At 38.3% G+C, this 23,449-nt stretch overlaps 1 protein-coding gene across 1 annotated transcript in view; it reads left to right on the top strand.

Moving 5' to 3' along the window:
• The first annotated feature begins 1,249 nt into the window (after positions 1–1,249).
• LOC146579883 (Fc receptor-like protein 5) overlaps positions 1,250–23,449 on the top strand; it is a 40,707-nt gene continuing 18,507 nt past the window's right edge. The window contains exons 1-11 of the mRNA XM_085265664.1: positions 1,250–1,286; positions 1,542–1,574; positions 7,211–7,487; positions 10,064–10,320; positions 10,518–10,796; positions 11,728–12,009; positions 12,110–12,385; positions 12,588–12,887; positions 13,393–13,650; positions 13,870–14,118; positions 14,291–14,398. Coding sequence (XP_085121790.1) covers positions 1,250–1,286; positions 1,542–1,574; positions 7,211–7,487; positions 10,064–10,320; positions 10,518–10,796; positions 11,728–12,009; positions 12,110–12,385; positions 12,588–12,887; positions 13,393–13,650; positions 13,870–14,118; positions 14,291–14,398 — 2,356 coding nt within the window. The remainder of the gene's footprint in view (positions 1,287–1,541; positions 1,575–7,210; positions 7,488–10,063; positions 10,321–10,517; positions 10,797–11,727; positions 12,010–12,109; positions 12,386–12,587; positions 12,888–13,392; positions 13,651–13,869; positions 14,119–14,290; positions 14,399–23,449) is intronic.

The raw sequence follows: 23,449 nt of genomic DNA, 5'->3' as shown, positions 1-23,449 counted from the left end.
AACTCTGAGTTTGCGCCGACCACACTGTGCCGCGAAAACTGTGTTTTTCAAATTGATCCACTTTAGAGAGCGTTTTCAATTTTCCTTGATTGAAAAGGCTGTCTCAGTGTGGACGGAAGGCCAAAAGTGAGAGAAAAAGTTGGTTTTGTGTTCCATCCCCATCCAGGAGAGCATCCTTGACGGCGTTTTCAGTCAAGGACAGCTGAGCTTTTTGAAAACGCTCTCCAAAGCGGATACATTTAAAAATGCCGTTTTCACGACGCAGTGTGATAGCTTTTGTTCAAATTCTTTAATTCTCACTTGCTCTTGCAACTTTGCACTTTTGTGTTACTCGCAGCAACAACTCCACCTCATTGTTAGTCCATTTAAAAAACTCTGTGCTTTTCCTCTGTGCTGGGCCTCAGTTTGCCGCGACGTTTCAAAGAGCTGTAAAGTAAATAAGTGGGAGACAGAAATTTCTTGCTTTTCACGCATGCGCAGTAGTGGAACGTAAGTGTTTTTGGCCGTTTCAATGTAGATGAACAACTCAGTGGTGAAAACACATGAAAACAATATGGACGCAGAGCGTTTTCAGACGAAAACACAGTTTTTAAATTTATCCAGGCTAGTGTGGACGTAGCCTTAGTGTGGACATGGCCAAAGTGAATTTACTGTCTGCTCACTGCTCTAGTGAGTATGTGGCAGCTATTACACCTCTTTACGTGTAAACGGGGAACAGGAAGTTCAGTCAAATAAAACTGTTTAACACAATAAAGCAATGCACGGTTGTTGCTGTGCTTTGTATAATTGCTCAGTATGCATCATTCACTCAAGTTACTGTTGCTACAGGACTTAAAACCAAAGTTAAACATCAACTTTAAAAATAAATAAACTTTAATTAATGTAACAGTGCTGGAGTCATTAGGATGGCTGTAGCTGAGGAGGCAGAGCAGCTAGAATCTTCTAATAATCAGAAGGGTTGAGGTTCAGTTCCTTCAAGTCAGAACAACTTTGGGTTTAGTAACAGAACAGGTTTGAATAGAAAACAAAAATGGAACCACACAAGAAGCAAGCTGATCTGTTCTGAATATACAGGAACTGCTGCAGTCGAAGCTACAACTGCTGTTTGAGCTCAGTGTGAAAAGGAAGGAAGCACAAAGAGTCAGAAGAAGAAGTTACACTCGTATCTATATAAATAACAACATCTCTTTCTTCTGCTTAATTTTTAGTACAAAGTAAAACAGTTAAAGCAGCAGAGCTGGATGTGAGGATGAGGCGCTCTTTGCTCTGCGTGCTGGAGTTATTCTGTAAGTACATCACTGACTTTCTCTGTTTGCATGTTACTGATTAAAGAAACTATTTAAATATCACGAGGAGGTGAAAAGGTTTGTCTAAGAATGTGATTGGTGCTGACTTGGCTTGTTTTAACACTGTGTGGGATACACTGCTGTTTTACATTTAAAGTTTATACTTTATGAGCTCAGAAACTGATTTGAGGATGAACATAAACTGAAAATGCACATTTTTCAAAGAGTTGGATGATGTTTCAATCTTGATTTCAGGGCTCAGTACACTCTTCTATGGAAATGCTGAAGGTAAGATTTTTTTTTCTTTTCTTCCTGTTTATAAAATCTGAACAGTATCGATCTGTATCTGTCATGATCCTGGATTTTAGACCAAGAGTTTTAGTTTTGGATTCTCGGCATCTGTTTGATATTCTCTGTTTCACTTGGTTTGTTGTAGTTTTTCAGTTTTTAGTTTTTCTAATATTAAACTTTTTCTTAGTTTATGTTTTCATTCATATTCTGTGTGTATAGTTATCTTTTCAGTTATTCTTCAAGCTTGTTTCCCATCCTCCTGTGTTCCCTGAGTCTAGTCTGTGTTTCTGTTAGATCTCCTGTGCTTAGTCAGACTTGTCTTCCTGTTTGTTTACCCTTTGTCTGGGTCAAGCTTGTGTCTTAGTCTCTGCTTCAGTGTTTATGCTTCCTGTTTTATTTTGACAGTCCCTTGTCCCGTGTCTTGTTTTCGGGTGTTTCTTCCCTCTGTCTTGTCTCCCTGATTTAGTTCCCTGATTACTACATGTTAGAGCCAATCTGTAGAGAAATATTAGTTTAGTTTAATGTGATGGGTAAGAAAACATTAGATCACATGTGTGGTAGCAGGTTAGAATGAGCCAGGACGGCAATGGAAATGTGGACTGAGGCAGCAAATCGTTTTTTGACCGTGACATCGTTTGTTTGTATGTACGAGTCAGAAATAAATCTGAATATCTCACATTAAGAAGTGGAAAAATTATGTTTTCAAAGCTTGGGAGAGAAATTCACCACTACAGTACATGTGTGTACTTCAGCCTTTGTCGTGATTTGTCTCATAGTTATTTTCCCTGTTTGTTCTGTATTTCTTTGTTAGTATCCGAGTTTTTTGCACTCAGCCCTCTCTGGGTTTTTGGTTTTCATGTGAAGTTTCATCAGTAAAGCTGTTTTGAGTTTAGTTCTGCTTCCACTGAACTAACTGTGGTTAGAAATGGCTGTTATTCTAAAACAATTCATGATTTGTTTTTGTTTTTTTGGTGAAACTCATCGAGTAAAAGCTTAAAGTCTGCACTTCAGTCACATTAATTATTTGATTTACAATTGACTGTGGTGGTGAACAGAAGCAGACCTACAAATCTAGTAAAACATAATGGTCTTTTTAAAATTCTCACTAAACCTGCAGTGACAATAGTTCTCTTGTTTTGGGGGGAATTATTTTTTTTTTGTATTTCTAACTTACAGTACATGACAAGGCCACACTAACAGCAGACAGTACAACTATACCAGCAGGGGGCAGTGTGACACTGACCTGTGATGTGAAGGAATCTGCTGACTTACAATATGAGTGGATCAGACAAACGTCATCTGAAGAAAAGTCCATAATAACTGGTGAATCAGGCAGAACGATCTCTGTGTCTGAAGGAGGCACGTACACCTGCTGGGCTAAAGGGAAAATTATCATCATTACAGAAAGTGACTCAGTCACAGTTCAGAAAACTGGTGAGTTTAAACATTTCACTTGAACTAAAAAAAAAATTCTGTTATTATTATTATTATTGTTTTTGTTGTATTTGAGGTATTTTTAAAGACAAATCAGCATTTATTCACATAATTATGATAAAACCTGCTGCTGGAAACAACTTTTTGTATTATCTTTTTTTTGTTCCCTGTTTTGTTGTTGTTGTTGTTTCTTTTTTTAACCATATTTGTTGAACAGTCTTGGCTGCTGTGAAACTGCAGCCCATGTGAGTTTATCTACAATTCAAACTGAAGTTTCCTGTTTTCATTTATACGTCTGTTTAAACAGGACATCAGGAAACAATTATCTTCCCACCAACAGTTAAAACCCTCTAAAACCTCGAACAATGATCCAGCTGTTTCCAGGCAGCTTACTATTTTATATTTGGTGTTTTTGGCCAATTGTTTGTTGTTGTTTATTAAAATTTTTGTAAAATCAGTAACCTGAAAGTTGCAAGACCCTTTACCCTTTGTTTTATTAAAGCTATCAAACCACATTTCACAGTGAGCAGGTGGCGCAAAGAAAAAAGATCATTCATGTAAACTAAGTGTCAACAAATGCTTTAAACATGTTTTATGCTCGTTTTAGTTCTTCTGATTTTAGCGAGGATATTTTGGAACTGAAACAGAAACTGAGAGATACTCAGCACTTTATTATTGAACTCAGCGATGTTAAAAAGGCCTTTCATACAGTCAATGTGAACAAGAGCCAGGGTCCTGATAATATTAGTGGCCGCCTAATTAAATCTTGTGCTGATGAACTCAGTCCTATATTTCAGGTTATTTTTAACAAATACTTGCAAACACAACATGTGCCATCTCTTTGGAAAGAAGCAGTCGTGGTTCCTGTCCCTAAATCTAGTCGTCCAAAAATTCTAAACGACTTCAGGCCTGTTGCCCTCACTTCAGTTGTAATGAAAGTCTTTGAAAAAATCATCAGAAATGTGATTATGAAAGAGACTGAAGGTCAGCTGGATCCAATGCAGTTTGCATATAGGCCCAACAGAGGAGTGGAGGCCGCACTTTTGACTTTACTAAATCTAATTCTTAAACATGTAGAGAGTAAAGGGACTTTTGCAAGACTTCTTTTCATTGATTTTTCTTCGGCTTTTAATACAATACAGTCCCATATTTTAATTAAAAGACTTTTAGAACAGTTTGAAATCAGGAAAAACCTGGTGGGCTGGATTTTAGATTTTCTAACTGACAGGTCAGTGAGAATAAATGGGGTTCTGTCTGACCCAGTGTTCTCCTCCACAGGTTCTCCTCAAGGGTGCGTCCTATCGCCCTTATTATTCACTCTCTATACAAATATGTGTCAGGGCAGACATGAAAACAGGGTCATTATTAAATATGCAGATCTGTTATTGTCAGCTTACTGAAAGAGGGTGAAATTAACTACGGTCCAGTCATTGATGACTTTGTTCAGTGGTGTGAGGAGTCTTATCTCCAGCTGAACATATCTAAAACAAAAGATATGGTGATTGATTTTAGGAAACAACAAAATGGGCACGGAGTCACTTTAATTAAAGGTCACAAAATAGAGCAAGTACAATCATATAAATATCTTGGGACCATAATCAATGAAAAACTGAACTTTGATCAAAATTGCAAATCAGTTTGTAAAAAGGGTCACCAGCACCTTTATTGCCTTAGGAAACTTGTTCATTTCCACATTGACCAAAAAATTTTAACTTTGTTTTATCGTTCTTTTATTGAGTCTGTTTTATCCTTTTGTTTGGTGGCATGGTTTGGTCAGACCTCTGTCACAGAGAAAAACTCTCTAAATCAGATAGTGAGATGGTCCAGTCGTCTGATAGGTGAGGCACAGTCTTGTTTAGCCTCCCTGTACTCTAAGCAGGTACAGAGGATGGCTTTATCAATCCTTAAAAATGGTTCCCATCCTCTAAGGGGTGAATTTCAGCTTCTTCCCTCAGGACGGAGGTTTCTATTTCCGAGATGCAGGACAAAGCGTTATAAAAATAGCTTTGTCCCCGTTGCTGTCACTGAATTAAATAAGAACTGTTTTTGATTCGAAATATTAAAGTATGTGTCACAGTGAGTTTTATATATTTACTAGGTATGTGTGTTTTTAAAGGGATGTCAAATGCTGTCATTTTTCTGTAAAGCAAATTTACCTTGCCTTTGGGTATAAATAAAGTTAACTTACCTTACCTTACGGTTCTGGGTCCGTTGGACCCAGTATTTTGAGTTTATCATGTTTGGTTTATTTTTGCATTATGGATTGTTTTCTGATGTTCTGGTGCTTTGTTTATTATTATCATTATGGATCTGTTTCTGTTATTCTTGGTGAGGGATCAGTTCTTAGGTTTTGGGTTCTCATGTGTATTGCAGTTTCTGTTCAGTGTCTAGTCTGTCTCTCAGTGTCATGTCTGCATCTGGTTTAGTACTTCTTGTTTCCTGTCTTATTGTGAAAGTCTTTGTCTTATGTTAGTGTGTGCAGCTTAGCTCCCCCGTCTCGTTAGCCCTGATCTCCCCCAGCTGTGTCTCCCTTCTCTGGCCCATTCCCTCATTACTACCCTGTGTATTTAAGCCCTGTGTTTTCCCATGCTCGGTGTTGCGTCGTACCATCAGATTATGCCTGTGTGTTCCTGTTCTCTGGTTTCAGTGGTCACTTCATGTTTTGTTTTCGTACCAGCAATAAAGCTGAGGTTTTTGGGTTTCACGTTAGTGTCTGAGTTCTGCGTTTGGATCCTCCTCTCCGCCTGCCCGCACACAGAGCCCTGACACTAAGGTTGGGCGAGTATTTATCGACCATCGATGACAGGCTGAGGGTGACACTGGTCGTTTTTACAAGAGCGATTTATTTATCTGCCCATGAGTAAGTTTGCTAATAATGTTGGTTAAAGATAAGAGAAGCAGTCAACAGGAGAAAAAAATAACAGGGCTGTTTTAACAGCATCTTCTTCCAGCTGCAAGCAAATGCACTCTCGTCAGTGTGCCCAAATGCAGCAGCCACTTTGTATTTTTTTGGCAACTAGTTCCTCCATGTTTAGATTTCTTCTGTGTTCTAAATGCACAAATCAGTCCGTGCATGATTAATTGCTCAGCCCATCAAAAAGTCACCTGTGTGTATTTATCGCTTATTGTTACTTACTGGACAGATGAATGTTGGTTGGAAAAATATATGGCTGAAAAAGCCATTAAATAAATTTCCCCTTTTTTCTTCATTCTCATCAAACATGCATTGACATTAATTTTCTTGGTTTGTCGTATGTCCGACTTACAGTACAGGACAAGGCCACACTAACAGCAGACAGTACAACTATACCAGCAGGGGGCAGTGTGACACTGACCTGTGATGTGAAGGAATCTGCTGACTTAAAATATGAGTGGTTCAGACAAACGTCATCTGAAGAAAAGTCCATAATAACTGGTGAATCGGGCAGAACGATCTCTGTGTCTGAAGGAGGCACGTACACCTGCAAGGCTGAAGGGAAAATTATCATCATTACAGAAAGTGACTCGGTCACAATTCAGAAAACTGGTGAGTTTAAACATTTCACTTGAACTAAAAAAAATTCTGTTATTATTATTATTGTTTTTGTTGTATTTGAGGTATTTTTAAAGACAAATCAGCATTTATTCACATAATTATGATAAAACCTGCTGCTGGAAACAACTTTTTGTATTATCTTTTTTTTGTTCCCTGTTTTGTTTTTGTTGTTTCTTTTTTTTAACAATATTTGTTTGTTGAACAGTTTTGGCTGCTGTGAAACTGCAGCACAGCTGGTCTCAGATATTCACTGGTGAGACAATCACTCTCAGATGTGAGATTCAGGGAGGTGAAGGAAAGGTGTGGAAATATGAATGGACAGCACCCAACACAAACAGCCCTCCAACATCCAGTGAATACAGGATCAGCAGAGTTTCAGTGTCCCACAGTGGAGACTACAGATGTCGGGGTAGCAGTGACTATCTCTTAACAGGATGGAGTGATGCCTTCACACTGACAGTTTCATGTGAGTTGGACCATGATTCATGCTGACATTTAATGTTTTCATGTTTACATCTGTCTACTACTCTTTGGTGTTCATTCAAAACTGAACTGGTATTTGAAGTTTGAATATTTATTTTGTTGTTAATTAATTAATTTTGTTATTGTTATTTTCCCTGAACTAAATGATAACATGATGTATGTTTTCCTGTTTCTTCAACAGCAAGTAAACCCAGAGCCACGCTGACAGCACAAAGTTCAGTCATACCAGCAGGGGGCAGTGTGACACTGAGCTGCTCTGTGGAGGGCTCTGCTGGCTGGAAGTTTGACTGGTTCAGACGTGATTCAGTCTCTTCTAAAGCTCAGCTCATGAGAGGAAAACAAGGAAAAACAGTTATTCGTGTCTCACAAGGAGGTCTGTACCACTGCAGAGGAGGGAGAGGAGATCCAGTTTACTACACAGAGGACAGCAGTGACGTCACAGTTAAAGAAACTTGTGAGTTTAAGCACCGCATTTAGAGTAAAAAATGAAGTCTAAAGTTTAAAACCCAGACTCATTATGAGATAGTTCCGTCTTATTATTATCATGATTGCAGATTTTTAATGCAAAACAATTATTTTTAAAATAAAATACTTAAAAATCTCTGTTACTGAAAACAAATCAAGTGTCCTGCAGAGTAATCAGCAATGATAATGTCTAATGTTATTGATCTGAACAGGAAATTTTATATAACTCTCAAGGCTGCAACAGCAGTAGTTGGAAGGTGAGAGAAAGGACCGAAGAGCAGGCACTGACTAATGACTTATTGGGAGAGAGCTGTATTTACAGTCGTGAGATACAAACAGAAGCAGTGCAGGGACAAAAGAAATACCTAAACTGGGAAAACTAAAAATCATACAAAATGGCCTGCATGTGTATAGCACTTTACTCAGTCCCTAAGGACCCCAAAGCGCTTTACACGACATTCAGTCATTCACCCATTCACACACTGGCAATAGCAAGCTACGTTGTAGCCACAGCTGCCCTGGGGCGCACTGACAGAGGCGAGGCTGCCGGACAGGCCCTCTGACCACCACCAGTAGGCAAACACGGGGTTAGTATCTTGCCCAAGGATATTTGGTATGCCGCCAGGGTGCAGCCTGGGATTGAACCACCGACCTTCTGGTTAGTGACTGACCTTCTCTGCCATCTGAGCTACAGCCACCCCATACAAAGAAACAAAAAACCTGGGACATAAACCCAGTACATGACACATAAAGACCTGAGATATGGAACAGGGAGCCTGGAATGCAGAAAGACAGGTGGATAACAGACACACAAACCAGCAAGAAACAGAGGAAAACACTGATCTTAAATACACAGGCAGTAATGAGGGAGTGAGAAACAGGAAGGAAGAACAGTTGGGAATAATTAGAGATAATGAGGCAAGTGGAAAGCAAAACTAGACACACTGCACACAGGACGGGCTATCAAAAAACCAAAAAACATGTAGCATGACATTCATAAAGATGCAGAATAGACACTGAGACATGAAACACAGGGAAGACGTAGAGACAGAGAAACAAGACAAGCATTTAACACATGGAGACAAAAGGAAAACAAGGATACAGAACAAAACTTTCACTAGAGACATGACAACAAGAACACAGCGAACGGCACAGAACAGAACAGGAAACCAGAAATATGAAAAATCCCAGAAAACAATAATTCAAAGAATATAACTTAAACCAAAACACAAACAGTGGGTCACCAGAGCCAGGACTGTGACAACAGCACATTCATTTCAGGTTGCCAAATCTGCTTTCTTTAAGATTTAAAATTTAATATAGTTTAAGCTTTGACGTTGACATGTTTTTATAGAAATCATTTTGCTTTGACATTTCCATTCAGCTCACAGAGAAACCAACACACACACAGAAAACTACAGCTTATCAAAATGTCAAAGTACTCGAGCACTACGGCTGCAACTGTTCATCGAGTAATTCTCATAAAACGATTATAAAAAATCTTTCACAGTTTTTTGCTTTGATGCTTTGTTTAACAAACAGCTCTGTAGAGTTCAGTCGTCACCATGTGAACTCGAGTGTTTCACCCACATTTGCATCTATAAATAGACCTGCAATAGAAACATTAAGAAGCACGCCTGTTGATAAAAAGTATGACAACATTGAACGCATGCAGACCCAGTTTTCCAACAAAAACAATCATAAAAAACAGCAGCAGTGATGATGATGCTGACAGTTTAACCTGCAGTCAGTCTGCACACATGGAGCAAAGAGGTGGAGCTGTTCCAGAGACGGTGAGCTCAAGCTGAGTGAAAGAAAATGTGTTTCTAGTGTGTAAAACAGGAGCGCTGTCCCTGTCTTCAGCATTAAAACCTTTCCTGGGAAAAAGCTCAGAAGTCCTTCATCACCTGATCAATAAACTCTGACTTGAGGAAAAGTGAACTTTTTAGCTGCTCCATCCACGGCTGTTTGTTTTGCACAGGAAAAAAAATCTGCATTAAAGATACAGAAGTCACATTAAAATATGCAGATGAACTGTTAACTTGCCCGGTGTCATGTTTAAATCAGGCAGCTCACAGAAGGCTCACAGCAGCTCTCCAACATTTTATACCAGTGATAACTGCAACAAGAAGGGAGGAGTCTAAAGGGGGGCGTGGGGTGTACCATGACCATATTTATTCCAAGGCTTTCATTACATTATTTTTCCAATTTAAAATAAAGTAATACAAAATATTAATACAAATGCTGTAATATTTAAAATTATAAATATAAAGGCTTTTTGCAGGCCAAAATAAATATTCATGGGCCAGTAAAACTCAGACACTGACCTGGGGCTGTTAGGTTGGACACTGCATTATTATTAACATCTGCATCAGCAGAACCTCGTTTACATCAATGCAAGAATTTGCCTGAAAGGACAGAGTAAACCTCATTACGCTGACTTTTTATCATTGCAACCAACACGTAGTCTGCACACTGAAATTAATTCTAACACTAATCATTCAAATAATTATGATAATAAGCTGCTGCTGGAAACAGTGATGTCTTTGTTTTTCTCAGTTCGTAACAGGATCACAGTGAAACTGCAGCACAGCTGGTCTCAGATATTCACTGGTGAGACAATCACTGTCAGATGTGAGATTCAGGGAGGTGAAGGAAAGGTGTGGAAATATGAATGGACAGCACCCAACACAAACAGCCCTCCAACATCCAGTGAATACAGGATCAGCAGCGTTTCAGTGTCCCACAGTGGAGACTACAGATGTCGGGGTAGCAGTGACTATCTCTTAACAGGATGGAGTGATGCAATCAGACTGACAGTTTCATGTGAGTTGGACCATGATTCATGCTGACATTTAATGTTTTATGTTTACATCTGTCTACTACTCATTGGTGTTCATTCAAAACTGAACTGATATTTGAAGTTTGAATATGTATTTTCTTATTAATTAATTAATTTTGTTATTGTTATTTTCCCTGAAGTAAATCATAATATGATGTATGTTTTCCTGTTTCTTCAACAGCAAGTAAACCCAGAGCCACACTGACAGCACACAGTTCAGTCATACCAGCAGGGGGCAGTGTGACACTGAGCTGCTCTGTGGAGGGCTCTGCTGGCTGGAAGTTTGACTGGTTCAGACGTGATTCAGTCTCTTCTAAAGCTCAGCTCATGAGAGGAAATGAAGCAAAAAGAGTTTTTAGAGTCTCACAAGGAGGTCTGTACCACTGCAGAGGAGGGAGAGGAGATCCAGTTTACTACACAGAGGACAGCAGTGACGTCACAGTTAGAGAAACTCGTGAGATTAATAATTTTATTTCTGCCAAACTGAGAGATGTTGTGTTCTGTGCTAACAATTTCATTCAACTGTGAGTTAATTAAACCTGAGATGAGAGACAACTCCTGACAAATAGAAGAATTTATTCCATCTCATTTTTTTTATCTTTATGTTTCTATTTGTCTCTAACTGGATATTTATCTGTGAACAGTTCCCAGTAAGCCCACTGTGACCCTGCAGCCATCCTGGCCTCAGATATACAGCGGTGAGACAGTCACTGTCAGATGTGAGATTCAGGGAGGTGAAGGAGCTCAGTGGACGTATGAATGGAGAGCAGCCAAGTTAAACACACCTCCAACATCCAATGAATACAGAATCATCAGAGCTACTGAGTCTGACAGTGGAGGATACAGCTGCCGGGGCAGAAGGGACTATTTCTTCTCAGAGTGGAGTGATATCATCACACTGACTGTGTCATGTAAGATCTTTCATCCAGAGTATCTAAATAAGGACAAAGCACTTCTTCTTTCTTACAGCTTTATAACTGTCTTTCATGTTGGTCAGTAAAATGTTTAGTTTTTATTCCAACAACAAAAACCTGAACAGCAGCTTTTTATTCACAGTGAAGAGAACAAAACATATGAGAGTAACTTCTCTGCTGTGCAGCTCTAATACATGAAAGATGAAATGCAGAACAAATGCTGAATCTGTCTCAGCTGCTCCACCACATCCACTAAGAAACATTAAATCCACTGATTGTTCCTCATGTGTGTTTTTAACTTAGAAATGCAGCAAATTAAATATGAAAGATTAGTGTTGTGTTTGTGTGATAGTTGTACAGTTTGTTGCAGCTTCACCATTAAAGTTATGTGATATTTATTATTTCCATATTTCCACCAAGTTATTTCAACTGGTTTGATTCAGTCATTGACTTTTGTTCTTTTTCTAAACTGAACTGCAGATAAACCAAAGGCCAAACTGAGAGCTGATAACACAGCTGTTCCAGTAGGGGGCAGTGTGACCCTGACCTGCTCTGTGAGCCCATCATCATCATCTGGATGGAAATACTACTGGTACACAGATGAGAAATCCTCTGAAGCCCTGACCACACAACATGCAGTTTTCCACTCAAATGGACAAATCAGTGTCTCAAAGGAAGGACTCTACAGGTGCAGAGGAGGAAGAGGAAACCCAGTTTACTACACAGAGGACAGCCAGTCAGTCAGGATTGGGAAAACTGGTGAGTTCAAATTTAATGAACCCCAAATCACTACCTGATGAAAAGTATCTGATGGAAATTGACCCCTTTTGTCATTCATTTACTCATTTCCTGAATACAGTCCCAATCAGACCTGTTGTGACTCTGTATCCAAACTGGTCTGAGATATACAGAGGAGAGACGATCACTGTCAGATGTGAGATCCATGGAGGAGACACTGAGTGGGATTATGAGTGGGAAACAAACAGCAGGATAAAAGCTCCAAATCAAAGTGAATACAGGATTAGATCTGCTTCATCATCCAACAGTGGAAACTATCGCTGTAAGGGCAGAATGAAAAGTTCACAGCATGAAACAACAGAGTGGAGTGATTCAGTCACACTGACAGTTTCTGACAGTAAGTAGAGTCATAGTTCATTTAACCTGGAAATAGAAACAGTTTGTAAAAATGTGTTTTTATTAGTACATGTTGAGATATTTGACATGTTTAGATAGTCTCACTCTGAAAGTTCATCATAAATATTTGTGAGTCAACATTTTAGTGACATTGAATTCAGAGTTAAGAGACGAAACATTGAGAGCAAATCTTTGTTGAACAGATGAACCCCGTCCTGTCCTCACTGTGTCTCCATCATGGCTGAGTCCTGGAGCCTCAGTAACTCTGAACTGTGAGGTTGAACATCCGTCTGCAGGATGGAGCTTCTACTGGTATAAAGCTGTTCCTGATCTATCAGAGAAATCCTCCAGTTATGAGCTGCTACCTGATGGCAGTGGGACTGCACAGGACTCCTACATCATTCATGGACAGACACACACAGCAGGATATGTGTGCAGAGCTGGAAGAGGAGACCCAGAGTATCACACTGATCACAGTCAACCAAAGTTTGTCTGGTCTGCAGGTCAGTTTGATTCTCTTATAACCAGTGCAGCTGTTGTTTACCTTTAAAGGTCACCCAAAGGAGAATTGAATCTTTTCATTTCTGATTGTGATTAAAGTCTTTATTTAAAACTTGTTTAATGTTAAGCTCAGTGAAATAAGTAGGCGACCCTATATGCCGTATGGCTAGGCAGCAGTCCGACCTGTGTCCCTTTGCTGCTTGTCTTCCCCTTTCACTCTCCCTGCTTTCCTGTCTCTCTACACTGTCACTATCAAAAAAAAGTAAGAAGCTTTGTGTTTATTAATTGTAATTATTTTCACTTAGATAAAAGTGCATGTACAGATAAAACAGCCAAAAATATGAAATTTAAAGAAAAAAGATCAAGAGAGAATGCTTACTAGTTAACGGCTCTGACAAATATGAGGACAACACTGAGAGATAAGGAGATTATAATCGTTGCCATTAAAAAAAAATATAAAATCCTGACTTCTGTGAGCTTTGTTTTTCGACCGCATGTTGTTTTCAGATGTTCATTCAGCAGCGTCTCTCACAGTGAGTCCTGACAGAGTGCAACACTTCACCTCTGACTCTGTCTCACTGACCTGTGAGGGAAACTTCACTGAGTGGAGAGTGAGGAAGTTCTCTGAGGACGGCCGACTCTCTGACTGTAGGAGAATGACTGGATCCACATGTGACATCAACACATCAAAGTCAGATACTGCAGTGTACTGGTGTGAGTCTGGATCAGGAGAGTTCAGCAGTGCAGTCAACATCACTGTACAGAGTATGTTATTATACATTTACTTCTTGGATTTGAATCATTTAGACGTGACATGAGCATTTGTCCCAGCTTTGCTGTATGTGAAGTCATTTCATGTGGGAAAAATACAAGATCAGATCTTCATGATGAAAAGCATTTGTACATTTGTATTGTCTGTCAGGTTTTTCTAAAAGTGTGCACCAGCTGATGTGACTGAAACAATTGTGTGTGATTGTGTCACAGATGATGGTGATGGTCCTATCCTGGTGAGTCCTGTTCATCCTGTGACTGAGGGAGCTTCTGTTAGTCTGAGCTGCAGTTTGAGAACACAAAAAATACTTTCCAATGTGTTTTTCTATCACAATGACAAACTTATTGAAAATGATCCCCGAGGGGAGCTGAAGATCTCTGCAGTGTCAAAGTCTGATGAAGGTTTCTACAAGTGTCAGTACTCAGGAAGAGAGTCAGCACAGAGCTGGATGTCAGTTAAAGGTGAGCAGGAGCAAAACATTTGATGGATTTTTATAAACCAATGACTGAGAATGAACGTTAGATTGTCTGATTTAATTCTCAAAGTCACTTGGCTCTATTTTATAAATGTATTTCATCATAATATTATAATTTATTAATTAATTGCTATTTGTTGTTACAGTAACTGTGTCAGGAGCTGACAGCTCTTCATCTCCTGTGTGGTTGATTGTTGGACTGGTTTGTGGAGTCTCTCTCATTATTATTCTCCTGCTCTTGTTGTATCGCTGCAGACAGTCCAAGTGTAAGAGCCTCTTTTCTTTTTTTTATTATAATTATTATTATTAGTAGTAGTAGTCATAGTATTAGTAGTATTGACATTTCATTGAGTATTTGTCACAGTAAACTAAAACACAACTTTATCACAGAACCTAGAAAGTTATCCAAATAAAACAAAAACTAAGAAACCAAATTTCTACAAATTTTATTAAAACAAACTTTGATGAAGGATGTGACAGTAAAGGAAGATTGAGACAGTCTATAAAACATAGGATAATGAGATGATGGGAAACAGGTGGGAACACAGTGATAACTGATGCCCCTTTTCAATTAGTACATCGGTGGACAACTCCAGGCTTCGAGGACCGGTGTCCCTGCAGGTTTTAGATGTGTCCTTGAACCAACACAGCTGATTTAAATGTCTAAATTAGGTCCTCAACATGTCCTGAAGTTCTGCAGAGGCCTGGTAACGAACTAATCATGTGATTCAGGTGTGTTGACCCAAGGTGAGATCTAAAACCTGCAGGACACCGGCCCTCAGGGCCTGGAATTGCCCACCCCTGCATTAGTACCTACTTGGATCAACTCACAACTATTCGAATCGTATTGATTGGTTTTCTATTACAGTCAAGTACCACCTAATGTTTTTTTTTTTTTTTTGTTTTTTTTTTGCCTGTCCCGTTTGGCTCTTTTGCCATCAGAATTATTGTCTAAAGGCAAAGAAAGATGCCCAACGAATTTACTTTACCAAATTGACCATCCCAGCTTTGCTGTAATGGTCCATTTGATTCACCTTTTATAGTTTATTTTATTTTCACTTGCTGAATGCGGGACAGACTTGACTGGGGGAAAGAAGGGGAGAAAGAAAGAGAAACAGCTGAGAAGAGGGACAGGGGAGAAGGGCAAAAAACAAAAACCAACAGAATGGGCAGAAAAAGAGAAAAAAATGCATCTATCGATCACCTGGATCACCTGTTGAGAAAGAAAACAAGCAGAAGAGAACAAGAGTAATAGAATAAACAACATCACAATGGCGGATTGGCGTCCTTGCGGTGGTGCCGTAATGTTTGGTGATAAGAAAAAATTCCAAATAATTCTGGCTATAGATTTTGTTTGGGCAAACAAAGGTACTAATAATTGACATCAAAGAGAGACAAAATGGCAAAGATGAAGAAAGTCGAAGAAGATCTGGAAGAGATTAAGCATTCACTTAATTCGTTAACGTCGGAAATTGAAAAAGTAAATAAGCAACAAGGAATATTAATGTCGATGATGGAGCAAATCAAAGAACTAAAAGATCTGGTCAAGGAGAAAGATAAGACAATCCATTTTTTGGAAAGGAAGGTGGACGACCTAGAACAGCAGGCTCGACTTGAGGAAATGGTCATTACAGGTCTGGAAACTAAACACAGAACATATGCGAGAGTTACCGAATCTGGGACTGGTGCAAAACGAGGAGAGGACGTGCCCCCGATGGAGGAGCTACAATCGTTGGAACGGCAGGTTGTGGAATTCTTTTCGAGTAAAAATCTTCCCCTGTATAGTAACAATATATCTGCATGCTATACTCTTCCTAGAAGGCACAAAAATGCTCCTCCAGCAATTGTAGTGAGATTTGTTAATTGAAAACACAAAGTAGAATTGCTGAGACGGTCCAGCCTTTTGAAAGGAAGTGGAGTATATCTGAATGAACATCTTACAAAAAGAAATGCAGATATTGCAAGACAAGCTCGTATTTTACGGAAGGAGAAAAAGATTCAAGCAACCTGGACCAGGAATTGCAAAGTGATGATTAAACTGAATGGAACACCAGAAGAAGCCAAGGTTGTAACGATTAAGGAACTTGAGGAATTGGACAATTATACGTGATAATATGATTAAGATAGACAAATGGTTGCGACCAATTATGGCTATAACTAGTTTATTTTTGGTAAGGTCAAATGCTACCTCGGGAGGAAAAGGACAAAAGGAAATTGTAAAATTGGATATGGAAGATAACAAGATCAACGGACTTTAAAATATGTTGATAAATGAATGTGAGATTGCTTAGGATCTTTTCTTTCCTTTTTCAGTTTTTTTTTTTTTTCTCCTTTTTTTCTCTTTTTTGTTTCCTTCTCTTTCTTATGAGGTAATAGATAGCGCTAGAATAATTTATGCATTATGTTTGACGACACAGATTATAAATCATATGATTTTGAAGTAGGTATTGACCCTGAAAGGAATGTGCTTAATACAATTAATGTCACATGTGATTATTTTACAGAGGAGCAATTCAGGGATAAGGTTGATATAGCCAATACATTTTCTTTAATTCATATTAACTGCAGAAGTCTTTATAGAAGTTTTGCTTCGATTGAAGATTTTCTGTATAGTCTGAGAGGCAAGTTTCAAATAATTGCTCTGTCTGAAACATGGTTAGATGAGAATAAGGGTTGTAACTTTTGTATTGAAGGATACGATTTGTACTTTGTGAATAGAATTAAGACAAAGGCAGGAGGGGTGGCACTTTTCGTTAATTGTGATTTGAAATGTAAAAAAGTTGAATGTATGTCTGTTGTTATGGATGATTTAATGGAGTCTGTGACAGTAGAATTGGATATAGAAAAGAGAAGTAATATAATTGTAACGTGTATATATAGGAAACCGGGATCACAGATTGAGTTATTTACAGAAGCAGTAGAAAATTTATTGAGTAAGGTTAAGGGAAATAAGACTGTATGTTTGTGTGGTGATTATGATATTGATCTTTGTAAAGTGACAAATGATAAGGCTTCGTCAGATTTTTTTGAATTATTATATGGTAAAGGATTTTATCCTTTAATTATAAAGCCGAGTAGAATAACGGATAAATCAGAAACACTAATTGATCATATTTTTATTAATAGTTTGGAGAATAATATTGAAAGTGGCCTCATCATAAATGATATAAGCGATCATCTACCAGTCTTTTTTATTTTCGATTTAAATATGAAAAGAAAGAAAGAAGCTAGTTTTGTGAGTTATAGAAGGTTAAGAAATGATGAAGCAATTAATAGGTTTAGACAAGACCTCATGGAAACGGACTGGAAGGAGGTTTATGTTAATGAGGTCAACATTGCATATGGAGTATTTCTAAATATATATTTGGCCTTGTATGATAAACATTGTCCATTGATATCATTTAAGCATAAGAAAAAGAATATAAATATGAAACCTTGGATAACTAAGGGTCTTGCAAATGCGTGTAAAAAGAAAAATAATTTATATAGGGAGTATATAATATATAGAACTAAAAATGCGGAAATGAAATATAAACTATATAAAAATAAGTTGGTATTAATATTGAGGAAAGCTAAGAAAGATTACTATAATAAAGTTTTTCAGGAAAACAAAAATAACATTAAGGGCATTTGGAATATTTTTAAAGAGGTATTGGGTAATAAGAACACACCCATAGTTCGGCCTAATTATTTTATTAATAATAATCAAGTTGTTAAAGATAAGACCGAAGTAGCAAACGAATTCAATTCTTTTTTTGTAAATGTTGGACCTACCTTAGCAAATCTAATCAGGAAAAATGATGATCCAGGAGATGAGGAAGCCTGGATAGGTGATAATAGAATGGTTAATTCCATATTCTTAGCCGATACTACCATAAAAGAAATAGTAGCAATCGTAAAAAATTGTAAAAATAAAAAATCTACTGATTGTGAAGGTATAGACATGGTCATAATTAAAAAGACAATAGATTGTATAAGTACTCCTCTTTGTTATATTTTTAATCTTTCGCTACAGTCAGGAGTATTCCCTGACAGAATGAAAGTGGCAAAAGTAATACCATTATATAAATCAGGAGATAAGCATAGTTTTAACAATTATAGGCCAGTGTCTCTTTTATCACAGTTTTCAAAATTGCTAGAAAAACTCTTTGCACAAAGACTTGATAGTTTTATTGAAAAATATCAACTAATACATGAAAACCAATTTGGATTTCGTAAAAATAGGTCAACGGCATTAGCGTTGTTGACTTTTATTGAAGATATTTCATCTGCAACACATAATAATAAATACACAGTGGGAGTATTTGTTGATTTAAAAAAAGCTTTTGATACGATACAACATTCTATTTTGATTTCTAAATTGTATAACTATGGAGTGAGAGGAGTAGCATTGAATTGGTTAATGAGTTATTTAGAGAATAGGTTGCAATATGTTTATTATTTTGGCAATACTTCTGAAAGACTGAAGATTGTATGTGGTGTTCCTCAAGGTTCTATTTTGGGACCTAAACTCTTTAATTTATATATTAATGATATTTGTGACGTATCTAAAAGGTTAAATTCGATTTTATTTGCAGATGACACAAATTTTTATTGCTCTGGAGAGAATTTGAAAGACTTGGTTGAAATTATGACTTCTGAGATGTTAAGAATAAAAAAATGGTTTGATGTAAATAAATTATCTTTGAATCTGACAAAAACGAAATATATGATATTTGGCAATCGTGTAAAGGAGGATAAAGTCATTATGTTTATAGAGGAAGAATTGATTGAAAGAGTTACTGAATTTCATTTTTTGGGTGTAATAGTGGATGAGAATTTGACATGGAAATCTCATATTGAACATATTAGAAAGAAAATGGTCAAAAGTATTTATATTTTGGGTAGTATAAGAGATTTATTAAATTATAAAACAATGCGTATTTTATATTTTTCTTTGTTTTTTTTCATATATCAACTATTGTGTTGAAGTTTGGGGGAATACATATGAGAATACTATAAAACCTTTAAACCTATTACAGAAGAAAGTTATACGAATAATTCATAATGTTAAATATAGAGAACATACAAACAAATTATTTATAGAATCAAAATTATTAAAATTAGGAGATTTAGTGAAATTACGGACATTATTAATTATGTTTAAGGCTAAAAATAATATTTTGCCTTTTAAGTTACAAAGAGTATTTTTGATGTGTTCAAGGGGAGAAGAGAATAGAAGGAAATTTTATTTTAAACATCAGTTAGCCAGGACTACACAAAGATTAATGAGCACAACGGTTAGGGGTATAAGACTGTGGAATTCACTTCATTATAATTTAAAGAATTGTATAAATCTACAATGTTTTAAAAAGTGTTATATGTTTAAAACGATAACTCAGTATGAAGAATGCGAATGAATGTGATGTTGGTTTGGGATTCGACCGGAGAGAAATGTCAATATTAGTTTGTTCTTGAGTTTTGGTGCCCATCGGTGATATAAGTTCGATGGTAGATAGAGGGCAGGGTTTAATAAGAATATTTTCTTCTTCCTGCTCCTTTTCACACATGGTTGTTGTGTTTTGTTGATAGAAGATGTGGTTGTTTTGTTTGATTTGTAGTACCAAGTGTGAAATAAATAAAAATGAAATGAAATGAAATATATGGGAATATGACAGTAAATACTAAATATTAAACATTATCGTGCAGCACGTAAGATCAACAGAAGACAGTGTGCTTTGAGGTAGCAGCCAAAAAGGGTGTAGTTTGTGGGTGGGATCACACCCACAAAGTACCACCTAATGTGTGTGGTCGTCCTAATAGCAACGTGGCTGAGCATCCTGTGACGTAATTAGGATGCGTCACACACACTACAATGAAGGTGGACGTTGAGGCGATGATATACCTGCTGCTCAGTCTGTGAATTTTCGTCACACTCTGGGACCACGGTGTTGCTTTTGTAGCTGTTTTCCTCATTGTTGGGTTTCAAAAATGTCTCTTTTTATTTTCATCAACGAAATACTCTCATAAGTCATCAAGTGATGCCACTGAGCAGCCAATCAGTGGGATGCAGGCTGATGACGTCACATTTTGGGATCGCCTCGGATCGCCTGGAACTCCGGCTGAGTAAATACTGAAAAAGTACCTGGTAACAGGAACTATGACCTGATGGAAAACCCTGAAAACCATGGTGACCTGACCTGAGTAGTTACTAATGGAAAAGAGGTTAACAGAATGACTATGGAGGATGTAAAACTAGACCCAAGATACAGACGAGAACAGAGACCAAATTAAAACAGGAAATGACTGACACTGAGACCTGGAGTAAGACACACGAGCTTGATGCAGACAGTAAACAAAACATGGAGACCAGGGCCCTGTTTCAGGAAGCCGGTTTAGTGGAAAAACTGAGTAAGTATACCCTGAGTTAACGAAAACTCTGGGTTTTCGGTTTCACAAAGCGAGTTCAGATGAAGCCTCAGTGAGTCACTATGACGACACACTCCGTGAAGCTAACCTGCCCCCTAGCAGGTTTACTACAACTAACCCTGACTGTCTCCGCCCCTTTGTCGGAAACCTGACAGTAGGAAGTGTCGGACATGGCGTGTCACTTCCTTGAAGAGCCAGTAGATCGTGAAGCCCAAGTTCTCCGCAGAGCTCTCCGCCGGGAGAGAGTGATCAGAGCGCGTTTGGACATTTTATCATTTCCTGATGATATTCTGTGCGAATGTTACCGTTTCTCAGCACAATCTATAAGTTATTTGGATAACATTCTCAGGCCATATATTACGCATGTGACACATCGTGGACATGCTCTCAGTTCATTACATATTATTTGTATTGCACTTCGGTTTTTTGCAAACGGGAGCTTTCTGTATAATATTGGTGACGCTGAGCACGTTTCCAAGGCTACCGTCTGTCGGGCAGTCAGGAATGTTACAGTTGCACTGAAACGTCTCCTGTACTCGTTTGTGGTGTTCCCCGGTCATAGACCCACAAGATTTATCAAAGAGGGATGCCACAAAATTGCAGGTATCAGGATGACCAAAACTTAATTTATGATGTGGTGATACTTGGACTACTGCTTAAATTTTACATTTATTTTCACGGTTCCCAGGCGTGATTGGCTGTACAGATGGCACTCACATTCCAATCATTGCTCCTCCAGTAAATGAAGGAGACTATGTGAACAGGAAGTCTTTCCACAGCATTAATGTACAGGTACAAAGTTCCCTGTAGCATTTCAAACTAACAAATTATTTCATTATAGTAATGGATGCTAATTTGTGTTCTCTGCACTGTGAAGATCATATGTGATGCTGCCAACATTATCACAAATGTGGAAGCCAAGTGGCCAGGCTCTGTCCATGACTCACAAATATTCCGTGAATGTACACTGAGCACAAAATTTGGACATGGTGAGTTGAGAATACTTTAAAATATATAAAGACCAATTGCTTCAGGGACATTTGAACTGAAGTGTATCCTTCTGTCTTAGGAGAGTTCACTGGCTACTTGCTTGGTGATAGGGGGTATCCATGTTTACCCTATTTGCTTACCCCTTACCCTGACCCTGAACCGGGCCCACAGCAGCGATATAATCTGGCTAATTGCAGGACAAGAGCCAGAATTGAAATGACTATCGGAATGCTTAAGGCCCGGTTCCAGTGCCTGCAAAGACTCAGGGTCACCCCAGAAAGGGCATGTGACATTATTGTGGCATGTGTGATTCTTCACAACATTGCCACAATTAGAGGAGAACACTGTCCTTCTGAACCAAACATCAGCAGTGATCCAAACCATGAACATCCTGACCCTCCCACGGACATACAAGATGGAAGAGCAGTCAGAGACACCATATGTCACAATCATTTCTTTTGACCCATCACCTCAACATGTTGAAAGAAGAATAAACAGATTTTTTGTTCAACTGGCTTTATTGGTCGCCTGTATTTCCTGTACACAAAGTATTAAAAGATGTAAACCTCATAAAGTGTCTCTGTTGCTTCCTCCTCTGTAACAGCTGTCAATGTTTCTTCATTATTTTCCTGTAGTAAAGAAATAAACAACATTGCTGTTCTACTGTAAACTCATATAATCTGTGGAGTATTACTCACAACTGCATGTTGGTCTGGCTCAACAGGAGGCTGCACCAGATGCAGTACACCACCACCATCAACTGATAGAATATGAGGTTTATACAGGTCACTTATAACTTACAAGGGACCAAATGGCAATTAACAAACATACCAATCACCTTACACTTCATTGTCATTATGCTCTCAAAGACAACCAAGACTGAGGGAAGGCAAAATCAGTAGGAAAATAACTTCACTACAAAATAATCCATTATGGTAAAGAGTTTATCAAATGAATGAGTAGCACTGTAAAGGTGTCTGTGAAGAAAGGATGTATGCACATCATGTATTATTTTGAATTTACCCCCTATGTAGGCACTTGTGTCTTGCGGGGTTATTGCCACAGAGGATGTCCCCGCAGAGATGCCTTCGGCCACAGGGCGCCCACTGTTTTGGCTGAGGGTTTGGCTGAGTCTTTGCAGGCACTGGAACTGGGCCTTAAGCATTCCGATAGTCATTTCAATTCTGGCTCTTGTCCTGCAATTAGCCAGATTATATCGCTGCTGTGGGCCCGGTTCAGGGTCAGGGTAAGGGGTAAGCAAATAGGGTAAACATGGATACCCCCTATCACCAAGCAAGTAGCCAGTGAACTCTCCTAAGACAGAAGGGTACACTTCAGTTCAAATGTCCCTGAAGCAATTGGTCTTTATATATTTTAAAGTATTCTCAACTCACCATGTCCAAATTTTGTGCTCAGTGTACATTCACGGAATATTTGTGAGTCATGGACAGAGCCTGGCCACTTGGCTTCCACATTTGTGATAATGTTGGCAGCATCACATATGATCTTCACAGTGCAGAGAACACAAATTAGCATCCATTACTATAATGAAATAATTTGTTAGTTTGAAATGCTACAGGGAACTTTGTACCTGTACATTAATGCTGTGGAAAGACTTCCTGTTCACATAGTCTCCTTCATTTACTGGAGGAGCAATGATTGGAATGTGAGTGCCATCTGTACAGCCAATCACGCCTGGGAACCGTGAAAATAAATGTAAAATTTAAGTAGTAGTCCAAGTATCACCACATCATAAATTAAGTTTTGGTCATCCTGATACCTGCAATTTTGTGGAATCCCTCTTTGATAAATCTTGTGGGTCTGTGACCGGGGAACACCACAAACGAGTACAGGAGACGTTTCAGTGCAACTGTAACATTCCTGACTGCCCGACAGACGGTAGCCTTGGAAACGTGCTC

The sequence above is a fragment of the Mchenga conophoros genome, linkage group LG3 (genome assembly GCF_057382185.1).
Source record: "Mchenga conophoros isolate Kocher_MC1m ecotype Shallow Benthic linkage group LG3, M_conophoros_male_GT1.1, whole genome shotgun sequence".
Taxonomy (NCBI): domain Eukaryota; kingdom Metazoa; phylum Chordata; class Actinopteri; order Cichliformes; family Cichlidae; genus Mchenga; species Mchenga conophoros.
This window is presented reverse-complemented; position numbering and strand designations above follow the sequence as displayed.